Here is a 12,591-nt window from a genome sequence, read left to right as displayed (position 1 = left end):
TTTTGGGTGTACTATTCCTTTAACCTGCTGGAGGACATACTGACTACTTTTCCTCACCCAGCTGCATTTTCCTAATACTCTCAAAAGATTACTATAACAAACTTTATACACTGTCCCTTTTTTCCCCCATAAATGGAGAATTATTTCTGTTTAGCTATGGCAGGGTTCCTACAGCATAAGGCAAGTTAAATTCAAGACTTTTTAATGCTACTTGAAATAAAAATTTAAGACCAAATTCGCAAGAAAAACCCTCATGTGACAACTTAACCCAAAGGTTTATTTTAACATAAACCACTGCACTAATGTTTCAAATTTTGAAAAGCTTCCCATACAGGAAGAAAGCTTAAAACAAATGACATATATTTTAACAATTATTTAACTGAATTCACAAACTTTGTTTTAGCAGGGAAAAAAACAAATCAGTTTTACAGCCACAACATAATCAGTGCTAAGTCTTTTTTGCAGCTATTTTTCTTTGTATCGTTTTCTTAGTATGTTTGATTTGGTGATAAGTGGAGGCGTTGCAGAGACAAGGGTGGAACAAAACTGAGAAATAACAGCTGTTTCTCGGTAACTCCATTTTGACGCTTTGTGTTTCGCATGTGCGACTCCACTGCCTTAATTCCCTATCGTTCCCAGCTTGAATCGCTTCTTGCACAAAATACACTGTGCCTCATGTATGTTTCCTGGTTTTAGCCATGGAGAAAACTCTTAGCTGGATGGCAAATTTTCATTATATTTACACTTGCTCATATTTTCCAGACAAAAAGTTAATGGCGCATCTCCCAAATGTTCCGCAACAACGCTTTTATTGGTTCCACTATCGGGACGGAACCAATAATGGCGAGCCGTTATTTTTTATAAATAAAAAAGATAATAATTTGTCAATTTTAACGTTTTATTTAGATTTTAAAAAATTATAAAAATAATCCTATTTATGATGATTTAAAAATTAAGACATACGAAAGACTGATTTAAGACATTTTAATACCAATTAAGGCCTTACTTTTATTTTGAAGAATTCAATGCCTTATAAGACTTTTTAAGGACCCGTGGGAACCCTGTATGGCTCCTTCGAAGGGTCAATGGTCTGAGCTGCTCTGCCAAATCTTCAGCAAACCTGACTCCATCTACAGCAATTAAATGAGCTGTTAAAAGAATAAATCTATGTACTCAATTTTCCATCTTACTGATTTTGAACAGCTGTATGGTCAATATTTTATAATTAAAGGTAAAAACCAAAACAAAACTACTGTAGACTGTCACAACATATAAGGAAAAGGGATTACTGCAATGTCAATGACTTGATGCAAACTGAGTGGTTTTGATGGACAAATTTACCAATTTGCAAACCTGATCTTTACTGCAGTATTTTATAATTTGGATCAAATTGAAATGATTTTACCCGGCTGATTTTGTCTGCATGATTCAATCACATAAACCGATAGACCTAATGTGCAAAAGTAACCAATGATGGAAAGATCAACTTCATTTTACCCACTGAAAAACATTACCAAAGAAGTTTTATAGTCAATATTTTCTTTAGATCCATACTCCGACTTCTTCCCACAATCCAAGACATGACTGTTAGGTTAATTGTTTTCTTTGGTTGTGATCTAATTTTAAGTGGATTAATTGCACATATTTATATACTTTATTGGTTTCTGTTCATTTTGAAGATTATAACTCGTAGCAATTGAAAAGCCCAAATTATTTAAAAAATATAAGGAAATTAAATGTAAAAAAATCTTTGTGAAATAGAAATTCGATGTTATTTGTTAAACAATCATAGAAGAGACAGTTGTCCAGCAGATTCAGCCTTCGTGAGCAGGGTAAGGTCATCGCTAATGAGGTAAACAAATCAGGTTGTCTGTCCTTTCAGCTGCTCCTGTTTTCAGAGGTCACCACAGCAAGTCATTATGGTTTGCTCAGAGCCTTGGAGAAGTTTTTACGTTGGATGCCCTTACTGAGGCAATGAGGCTTCATACTACGGTTTCCCGCATTACAGCTCATAGCTCTATATTCAAGCATATTAACAGAAATTTAAAAGGAAGAAAATCTTGCACAACCATAAATGATAATCTAACTGATTAGAAGCGCTTTTATGTCCGAGTGTGTGAGTTACCCTGCTTTTGCTCGAGCTTTGGGCCCCCAGAACGCCTGAGGATTCTCCTGGAAACGGGTCAAATGGCGTTTACGGGACTGTGGGTTTGCATCCTCTCTGACTGTGAAGCAGGCTTCAAGGCTAAATACAAACATTATAAATACATCAGGTAATCTGATTGGACAACAGTTATTCCAACACTGATTAAAAACACCTTCATAAACCTCACCTGGGTTCAGTGGAGAGGATCTTAAATGCAGGACTGGTCTGAGACAACTTCTCCCTCTTTACCGGATTTGATTTCTCCTAACAAAGATGAGAAAACAAAATACATGATGGATTCTTTTAGACGGATTTCTGTTGAAAGAGAATAAATCAGAATTCAGATTTGATTTCTGAACCATCTACCCAGCATCGCATGATGTCCCAGATGACTCCAGAAGGAGCGTCTGTCTTAACGCCGTTTTTACAGGCGTGAGAGAGAGAAACCCTGTGACCAGCATGAAGGAGAGCCGACCTGCAGACAGATGACATCACATCATCAGTCCAAGACCAACGTGGGGCTGCAAAATTAAACTATCATATCCTTACAGATTAAGGCAGATTAGATCAGTTGATCTACTCAGAACAGAATATTTTAGATACTTGTTTTAAAAAAATAATTTTGTAATATTAATCTTACTGAAAATCTCTCCAAGTATTAAATGATCATCAGGAAATCAATTAAAATAAACTAATATACTAAGAATAACAGGGAGGAAAAAAATGACTGAAAGCTGGATGGATACAGAGAGAAGAGGAGCTGATGGAGCTGAAGTCATGGATGAAGTCATCATGTATGGATATGTGAACAGGTTTACTTCTCATATAATCATATAAAATATCTGAGGGCAGCTTAGAATTCAGAATATTTTTATACTTGAATTCCTCCTTCAAAATAATCCAGAAAAAAATCCCTTAATGCATCATTACAGTAAAATATAACTTAAATGTATATAATTCAATAGTTTCTAACCAAAAAAAATCCTAATTTGCAACTTAAACATAAATAACTCCAACCTTTAATGTAATTGGGGCGTACAGTTAACCAATGGGGGATATAATATGCAACCCACCGCTTTCAGTCACAATTGAACAACGTCTCTAGATGCTAACAATTTTGAATCTCCTCAATAAGATGACAGGTTTGTTTTTCTCCTTTATCTACTTAAAAAATTATCATATGCGCTTGTCTTTGGGGCTTTAGTAGACTGCTATGCGTAATGCTAATTAAAATAACCCAGGAACTGTGAACAACAGCATCTAAGGCTACATTCATACTACAGGCCTTAAAGCTCAATTCTGATTTTTTTTGTGAAATCGGATTGTTTTCCGTTGTTGTTCACATTTCCAAATATATGCAACCTGTATGTGACGTCATAAGCGAGCGTGCTCCGTGTTTATGGAAGTAAACATGGATGGTAGTGCTGGAGCGAATCTAGCGATCTTTCCTAACCTCAGCCAGTGTATTAACAACACAATCTTTTGCAAGATGGTTGAAAATAATCACACCATTTACACTACCCTTGAAAAATGGATCCATGCCGAGACCGGTCTGAGCTCGATCTGCGGTATTACTGCCAGTATTAAAGGAGGAAATCAAGCAGTTGGTGGTGGTAATGCACCAAAAGTTGTTTGCCAACCACCACAAAACAAAAGAAGTATACGACGAAAAAGGAGGGAATCAAGCAAATCAAAATGGCGGCGCCCGTCACATTCAGAAAGTTATGCTTGATTATTATTGCTGTAATTCGGTTTTTGCGGAGTGTCAGGCGAAGACGGCAACTTTTCGTGGATTTACTTGAGAAAGTCGGCTTTTGTTTAATAGTTGTTGGTCTTCTGTTTTGTGTTGGTTGGCAAGCAACTTCCGTAGGGGCATTACCGCCAACTACTGGAATGGAGTGTGAATCGGAATGTGCAGCCAGATGGAGATGATGCGTTCTGCTCATGCGTTCTTGTTATCAGAGAACCGAGCCAGGGAAAAACCAAGCCGAGCCCACCTCTGGAACTGGTCTGCAGTTAGCGTGGTCCAGTTGTGTCTAGCTCGGTTCAGTTCAGGTTGCTTTCCATTTACACACGATAAGTTATCTCAGTTACTGAGCTCGGACCAGTCTCGGTACGGTTTTTCAAGGTTAGTGTAAATGAGGGAAATGACTGCTCTGTTCTTTTTCTTGCTGTTTCTGCATATTAACACCTAGAATAGTGACCCTTGTCAGGTATTAATGACGAATGCGACCTAGCCGTTCACACACAGGTCGCATTTGAAAAGATCAGATTCGTATCAAATTCAGGACCACATAGCCAAGCGGCCTGGGTCGCATTGGAAAAAAAAAAATCGGATCTGTGTTGTTCAGACCATCATGAAAAGATCAGATCCAGGTTGCATATGGACAAAAAAATAAATAAAATCGTATTTGGGTCACGTCTGGCTGCTTTGTGAACGTAGCCAAAGGCAGAGCCTACCTGAACTGGAGCAGAGACGGAGTATTACAGTGTATCGTGCTGCTCAGATTGTCCACTGTGTAGTAAAGCGGCACGTCTTCCAACTCCTGAAACAAACATAACAGAAAGCATTCATCATTCAGACTCTGATGTGATCATGCTGCCTGATAATCTCTGGAAACCTACCTCGGTCACCATGCTGAGCATGCCCTCAATACGTTTAGAAGTTCCAAATCTAGAAGGGTTCCCCGACACGGCGGCTAAAACCTTCTGAACAAACTCCAGGTCGTGGATGGCTTCAGCCCAGATAGGACCACCCAGCTGCAACAGGCAACCCACAGACTAAGTGCAATAAAACACATGTTTACACAGCAATTACCACAAACCAGCCTAGCTCTTCCAACATACCGAATCAGCTGTTAAAACACTTTGGATTACTTTCCTATTTAGTAAACATAAAGAGAGACTAAAAGCTGAATGTGAATATCAGTGCGCTGATGTGTGTGTGCCACCTGGTGTCTCTGTCCACAGTGCTCACACTCTGGTCCAACGGGGGGTCCGGTGGCAGCAGAATACTTCATGCTGAAACCACAGAATTCCACTTTAACACATAAATACTTGCAGTGCGATAACAGCACACATGGCGGGGAGAAATAACACTGAAACAGTCAAAATTATTTGGAAAATCTGACAAAAGATGCATGACAAATGGAAGCTCTTTAATAAACATGTACGTGTTAGAAAATCAGTTTATGCTTGCAGTGCAAAGAAAGTATCAGTTCTGCTTTCTCAGATCAAATAATTAATAAATACTCTCCAAGGACAGAGAATTAAAGTACGTTCTGGAAATCAAGGGTGATAGAGAAGGGGTGAAGTTCTAGCTGGAAGGTTTAATATTTCAGAGGAGGTGCAGACCTCCCAGGTCGTCTCTCCCACTGTCAGGAAAAAAAAAAGGTGGAGCCCTGAATGCATCAAGAATAAGCTGCAAGAACCACCAGGCCACAGCACCAAGAACAAGAGAGAGAGAGTTGATTCGTGTGGATACAGGTTTCTGCTGTCCTCAACTATTCAGCCAACTCCTCTGTTTACTCATCAAAGCTTTACAACCAGAGCAGGACTGCGATCAGACTTACTGTTTTCCATTGCTAATTCTTCTGCCCATCCTCTGCATGTGGAAGGAGCCACAGCCAACGCAGTTGTACACCAGAGCCTGTTTACTGCGACACGGAGAAACGGACAGAGGGAATTTTTACATCATGATTGTTTTTATTCGCAGTGATTATAAGAGTGAACGGCTTGTTTATATTATTCTGTATTGGCACTGACTGAATTGACCATCCGTCCCAAACAGCTGATGCTCTTACTGTTACAGCGCTAAATGTTTTAGCTGTTAAAAAGGTGTTTTTTTAAATGTTTATTGTCATTTACTGTTAAATTCAAAATTCCTTCTTATCTTCTTTTTTTTTGCTTTCAACACTTTGGTCATTTTTTATTTTTCTCATGTCCAACAAGAACATTTGATCACACACCGTAATATAAATTAAATAGTGAAATCAATAAAATAAATAGAAAAAATTAAATGGTTAATAATTAAATAACTTAGATTTAAGATTCTTTTTTTTTTTTGCCCTTGAGTGAGAAAAAAAAAAAGCAAAATAATAAGTTAGGTTTTAGGAGCTGCTTTATTGTTAGTATTGTTTGTTACAGGCAAGCAAATTCCCAACTATTAGAAATACCAAAAATTATTACATTTAAAGTATTTAAACTTGGTTTAAAAAAGTAGGGCCCAATTTAACTAATTTGTTTGTTTTTAAATTATCTTTTTTTCCAACCAAAATTTATTTTTTTAATAGTTTATAACAAATCTGGAAACATCTTTAAGCAGAGAATTTAAAGAGGCAAAAACAAAAAGTTAATTAAATAAATTTAATGGGACTAATCTGAAAAGCTAGATTTCAATTAACTGGAATTATTTGAAAATAAGTGTGTTAAGCTTCCATTAAAGGAAAGGATATATAAAATGATCTAAACAAACCTGCTGTAATGAGGATAAAGCTTATTGGAGGAACACACTTTTCTATTTGTTATGTTTTTCAGTGTCCTCATTTGGGGATCTCAGGTTCTGCTTCCCGGGTTTGTTTCAGCAGTGGCCCAGTTTCTCCATCATTCATCTTTCATCATACAGCATATCCAGCCTTTGTTCACAGAAGGTTTCCATGTTATGCTGTGTGAGTGAGACAGAGAGCGTACCTGGCAGAGTTTTTGACAGTAGCCTGTCCCGTGAAGACTCTTACAAAGACTCGAATATAAAAGTCGGCGCTGATGGACAGCAGCGGCTGGATGTAGCGCTGGTACACTCCTGCCCGGTGGTCCAAACTGTGGAGGATGATACGAAGAGCCTGCAGAAGAAGCAACAGGTGACCACAGCTGCATTCTACATGATAATGATCACACCTTGATTTAAGAAATCGAATTAGTTTAAAAGCTTGTTTTTTAAAAGAGCGAATCTAAAACACTTCACTTTTACTCTATTTAAAGGCAAAGTGGAGGGTGTTCTTTTTCCAGGTGGCTCATCTAAATAAGTGGTCCTCCTAATTGCCAATCATTCTGGTGATACGTCTACGTAAGGCCGTCCTACGTGCTCGTCCCCATCTAGCTATCTTTTTGTATGCATGTGCACTTTTATGTGGTGAGCTACAGTGTCAGCCTGTCATTGAAGCTCACCTTTCTCACCACGGTTCTTTGAAAATGGCAGAGGGTCGTAAGAGAAAAGTGTCTACGAAGTGAATGAGAAGAAGAGAAAGGCATCAGAAGAGAGAAACAAGACCAGAGTGTTTTAGGGAGATTCTTTTACACGATGGCGTATACAGCTTCCCACTGATGCCTCAGCTGCAAAGTACTCGACAGGTAAAATTTGGCATGCTATTTGTAGAAATTCATTTCACATCACAGCAAGTAAAAGTAATCTAACTCTATATTGTTACTTTCCAGGGAAGATAAGTTTATTCATTCTGTAACTTGCATAGTGAGTAGATATACGGAGGCCAAAGATCCTTATTTAACATAAACCAGTCCAAATTTCCACTGCAGCACATGCAGACATATCATGTCAAGATTTTTTTAATCTACTAGCGGTCTTATTTGGAGGGAAAATTTTTCTATATAAATATGGGTGAAATGAGATCCATCCGAGTGACTGTCTTATCATTGCGTCCCTGCACCTCCTTGAGTAGAAATAGCTTGTGGGCACTCTCGCAAGGTTTTAATAGGTGTCCCCTCTCAGGAGCAGGTAGAGGGTTAAGCGTTTATTTTATATAAATAAATTTTTTTACATTTTTCCAAAATTTGCAAAAATCCTCCACTATACCTTTAAGTAACAACAAAAACAGTAAAACGTACACTTTCATCTCAATGATCGAGCAATTAAACTTTTCCAATAAAAACACAGCTAAAGGTGATTTTCATCATCATCATCATTTAGTATAAACAAGGAGGAAATTAGATGCATTTCTCTAGTGTCTTAATCTTTGATAATAACTATTAACTCAACCAAGCAATATTTTTATTTTTTAAATTTCAGTGAATGAATCCATCCTCAGAGCCCTCACCATCTCATGACAGTATTTGGCTTTAATGGAGACTGAACCATATTTGCTGTAGCAGGTTTCTCCATTGTTTCCCGCCATCACAGCCATGTCTGTGCACGTTACGCACAACAGACCTGAGAGAGAGAGAGAGAGAGAGAGAGCGAGAGAGAGAGAGACGACAGCAAAGACAGCAAGTGAATCTGGATCAAATCTAGCAGGGATATCAGACCTGCAAAACTGTTTGTCCTGATTCAGAAATAAAATATGTACAATAATTAAACAGCTGATTTCAAATACTTCAAGGTTAGAAAAAGCTGATAGATAACTTTCTATAAGTCAACAAAACAGCCTGTGTTCAAATTATCTTCATTAAGTTTAACGGCTGATATAACAATAAAAAAGTGCCTTTTTAAGTCAGACACAACCAATTTATTATGACACAGAAAAAATAAGGAGCAGGGAAAAGAAAAGATCAAACTTTTTACGTTAAGAAAAGTATGAATAAACTGCTAAAAGGTGTCCCTAGATAATAAAGGAAGTTATGGGAATTTCTGGACTTAAACCTACAAATAATCAAACTGTTTCAATAAAACATCCTGTGCTCAGGTCAAATGTGCCAATTGTTGACCAAATATTTACCAAAAACAAAATAAAAAAATTAATTGCCACAAAAAATTCACAACCTGAAAAATAACTGATTCCCATTTAAAAATGTAAAAACATATTTGTTTTGGTAATCTTTTCAATTTAACATCTGAAGAGCACAATTTATAGAATATTTGCATGAAGCTATTTGCTACCAAAAAAGGTGAAGTTTATCAGAAATATTCTCATCCTGGAAATAAAATTCTACCTTTTTTCAGTTGGATTTTTAAAAAGTAATAACCGCTTTCTGTTTACATTTTTTTATATACTTTAACAGATCAATGAAATCAATTATCCATAAATGAATACAGGGTTACCGGATCCTAGAGAAAGTAAAACATAGGTACATGACTAAATCACTGCTGTGTTTTCTTTAAAAAAAAAAGTTTTTTAAGTTATAAAATGACACCAAAGCAGCCTTTTAAACTCACCTCCCTCACTGACAGCCTGCACAGCTGCATCCAGGAAAACTGCAGGGCTTCCGTACGGATCCAGATCAATGACATCATATCGCTCTTTCTTCCCTCGCATCTCATACATTAGCATGCTGACCACCATAAACCAAGGGATAAAAACAGAAAATTTATATTAGCTTCTTCTGAGGTTAAACTTTGACACTTTTAAAGAGAGAAAATGATGCAGAGCTAAACAAAAAAAAAAAGGCATTATTTTAAAAAATCAAGATGTGTAAAAAAGGTGCATTACATCATAAAGATAGAAAACCTTCTACAGTAATCTATTACTGTGACTCATCAGGGGCATCAGAGTCCAGAATAAAGAAATAGTCTGTTACCTTGCATCCCTGCAGCTGGCCTGCACAATGTGGCCAACTCCGTTGTACTGGGCGTTCCGTCCGATCAGCGCCGCCGCTTTGGTGGAGAAGTCGTTGGCGGTGACGCTCTGCAGGCCGGGCACCTCGAGGGCAAAACGCACCGAGCGCAAACCGGAGGCTGCAAGGCCCTCCAGGATACGAAGACCGTTCTGAAAGCGAGCCAAGTGAGGAAATAAGCCAAGAAAAAAAAAAGTGTTTGCCACTTTCCTTATTTATTTTCTTTATTTTTGCATCTTTAATCACACTGAAGTGTTTCAGAACATCACACAAAGATTCCACAGATAAACACAGCATAGTTTTTAAATTAATGTTTTTTTTATTATTATTACAGGAAAAATTCATTGATTATTTCTAAGCCTGCAGATGCAGTCGGCTCAGATGTATTAACCAACCCCAGTTAGTTCATGCCACTGGGGGCACTGGTCTGTGTTCTAAGGCAAATCCAATTGACTCTCATGTGTTTCCATTCAACTGAAATTTGAATTTTAGGCAAACTTTAAAAGCCTTTATTAAAAGATGTTTTGATTTGAACCAGGCTGTGTGTATTTTATAAGACCCTCCTAATGAAATCAGAACAATCGTAACACTTTCTGTTTGATCACCCGTTCAGCTTTTAATGCTTCATCACAGCTAAAGAGATTCAAGATCCATCAAAGTACAATGTTCATATAAATATTATTACATATTTACTGAATTCTGGACAGAGGACATTTCTTGCCTACCTCACATTTTTCTCCAACTCTTGCTGTAACTTCTTGTGCACCGTTTTTCTCCTCCATCTGTATGTCGGCTTCGTTCGTGTCCTCTGACAGAGAGACCACCACCCTCTCTTTTTCTCCAGGGATGAGTAACTTCACCCCACGCTGGGCCATCAGGTCCCTGGCAAACTCTGTGATCACAGCACATCTGGAAAAGAAAAGGGACAAGATTTCTTCTTCATGAACACAGAGCCAAAGAACATGAAGCCCTTTCTCTCCACCATGTGCCTTGCTCCAATAGTGCATACGTTAAATCCCTGTTGAACTCCTGGACTGGGTTGTAAAACACCTCATTTGCGTTAGGAAACAAGATGGCAGCCTTTCCCTCTTTGACAACAGTCTCTCCAGGTAACAGGTTCACAGGACATGGCTCCTCTGTACCATGCCTTGTTTCTGACGCATTCCCAGCTGCTGGAGATTCAGCTGATGTGCATGATGGCTCATTGGTGGTAACCTGAGCATCCATAGAGCTCTGTCTCCACCCTGAAGCGCCGCCAGCAGCACTCCTCCAAGGAATCGGTTTGGCTAAACAAGAGAGAGGAGGATGCAGTCGGAAGGAGTTGAAGCAATGGAGCAGCCGGGCTGTCCACACCAGCATAAGGTGCAGCCTGCAAAAAAAAAAAAAACCAGACAATTCAGATTGTAAAAGCATGTTAAGAGGACCAATACAATCGGTCTCTTTCTTTTACCAATGTTAAAAAAACAAAACAGTATGACTTTTCTTGGCTTGTTTTTAAAACCTTATCTATAAAGAAATTAATCCAAACCACAGGGAGTGGAAAATAAAGCAGCATCAATAAGTTAAGAAAAACAAATATTGGCCAAAAATATCGGCCAGACGATACATCGCTCTATCTTTTAAAAAAATATAATAATCAACTCATTTAGTAATTTCACAATTGGTTACTGGAGTACACCGATTGTGAAACACGTTTTACCCACCCAGAACAATCAATCAGACAAAACTGTACAAAAAAACAGACTTTTTGCCTTCAAGCTTATAAACTCTCATCATCTTAAAAAACAAAGATGGCAGCTGTTGCAGATGATGCAGATTTCTCTAAATTGATAAGTCAACTAGGAGAGGTTTAGCTTTCAGCAGTTCTTGTTTTTAGCAGCAGACACTTCCTTTCCTACCAATGTTTGAGCGTCCACCAAAGACATGCTGTTATTTCATTAAAATTAATCATTTGTTACAATTTGTAACTTCATCGCCCATTAAATAAGGATAAGTAGTTAATTGTGAGCCACATTAGCCTGTTAACAAGATTTAAAAATACATTTTAGGAAAGGTCAAACAAAACAATAATTTTTATATATATATATATATATATATATATATATATATATATATATATATATATATATATATATATACACCAAACGCAATATTCATTTCCCGAAAAAAAAAAAATTAGCATATATATAGTATAGTATATAGTTTGAGGCAGTTATAACTTTTACTGCCCTCCAGCACTGTGCCTCTCAGCAGAATCATTTCGCAAAATGTAATTATTAAACAAATAAACAGTCAAACCAAACGGGGGAATATCTGATTACTACATAAAGAAGCTTTCAAAGCAAACAAACCATACCTGGAGTAAAAATAAGTTCACTAATCCATTCTACGTACATTTAGCTAGTCCGCCTAAACAAACATTATTAAGCGTTTTTTTTTTTATTAATTTCTAGTTTATTTATTTTACCTGTGACACCTCCGCCAGTCGGAATCTCTTAATCAGGTTTCTAACTGTCCCTAATCTTCCACCAAATACAAGTATCCTACTGTGGTTTATCTGCTGCGTTGCTTGGTTCTCTCACACTAGCACATGGGGGCAGCCATGATTGCTCTGACTGAACGGAAGCCTGCGCGGTTCAAAGTCGATTTAGAAACACAAAGAATCCGCTTTTCTGTTTTTTCCTTCGCAACGACATATTAACAGGCATACATATGCTAATAAAACTACGTGTGTAGTTGTTTTGGGTTAGAATTGTTACACAAACAAGAAAAAAATGAGTTTCTTAGTTTTTAATGCAAACTACATATTTAGTTACACAGTAGAGAATGAATCACTGTAAGATTTGCATTGTGTTCATTTGAGCGATTTGTTGTCTTTTTTTTTTTTTTTTTTTTTTTTTGGGGTTTTTTTTTTTTTTTTTTTTTTTTTTTTTTTTTTTTTTTTT

General features: G+C 37.4%; 1 protein-coding gene across 1 annotated transcript in view; it reads right to left on the bottom strand.

Moving 5' to 3' along the window:
* Positions 1-12,264, bottom strand: part of trmt1 (tRNA methyltransferase 1) — a 14,461-nt gene extending 2,197 nt beyond the window's left edge. Inside the window, exons 1-14 of the mRNA XM_015374056.1 lie at positions 12,114-12,264; positions 10,656-11,015; positions 10,372-10,555; positions 9,611-9,798; positions 9,249-9,364; positions 8,194-8,306; positions 6,836-6,984; positions 5,719-5,802; positions 5,098-5,167; positions 4,772-4,906; positions 4,607-4,692; positions 2,513-2,621; positions 2,334-2,410; positions 2,126-2,245 (exon numbers count right to left, since the gene is read on the bottom strand). Of these exons, the coding sequence (XP_015229542.1) occupies positions 2,126-2,245; positions 2,334-2,410; positions 2,513-2,621; positions 4,607-4,692; positions 4,772-4,906; positions 5,098-5,167; positions 5,719-5,802; positions 6,836-6,984; positions 8,194-8,306; positions 9,249-9,364; positions 9,611-9,798; positions 10,372-10,555; positions 10,656-11,005 (1,781 nt within the window). The 5' untranslated portion in view covers positions 11,006-11,015; positions 12,114-12,264. The remainder of the gene's footprint in view (positions 1-2,125; positions 2,246-2,333; positions 2,411-2,512; positions 2,622-4,606; positions 4,693-4,771; positions 4,907-5,097; positions 5,168-5,718; positions 5,803-6,835; positions 6,985-8,193; positions 8,307-9,248; positions 9,365-9,610; positions 9,799-10,371; positions 10,556-10,655; positions 11,016-12,113) is intronic.
* Positions 12,265-12,591: the final 327 nt, after the last annotated feature.

The sequence above is a fragment of the Cyprinodon variegatus genome, unplaced genomic scaffold (genome assembly GCF_000732505.1).
Source record: "Cyprinodon variegatus isolate N-32 unplaced genomic scaffold, C_variegatus-1.0 Scaffold96, whole genome shotgun sequence".
NCBI lineage: Eukaryota > Metazoa > Chordata > Actinopteri > Cyprinodontiformes > Cyprinodontidae > Cyprinodon > Cyprinodon variegatus.
Note: the sequence above shows the minus strand (reverse complement) of the source record. Positions and strands in the feature narration are given on the sequence as shown.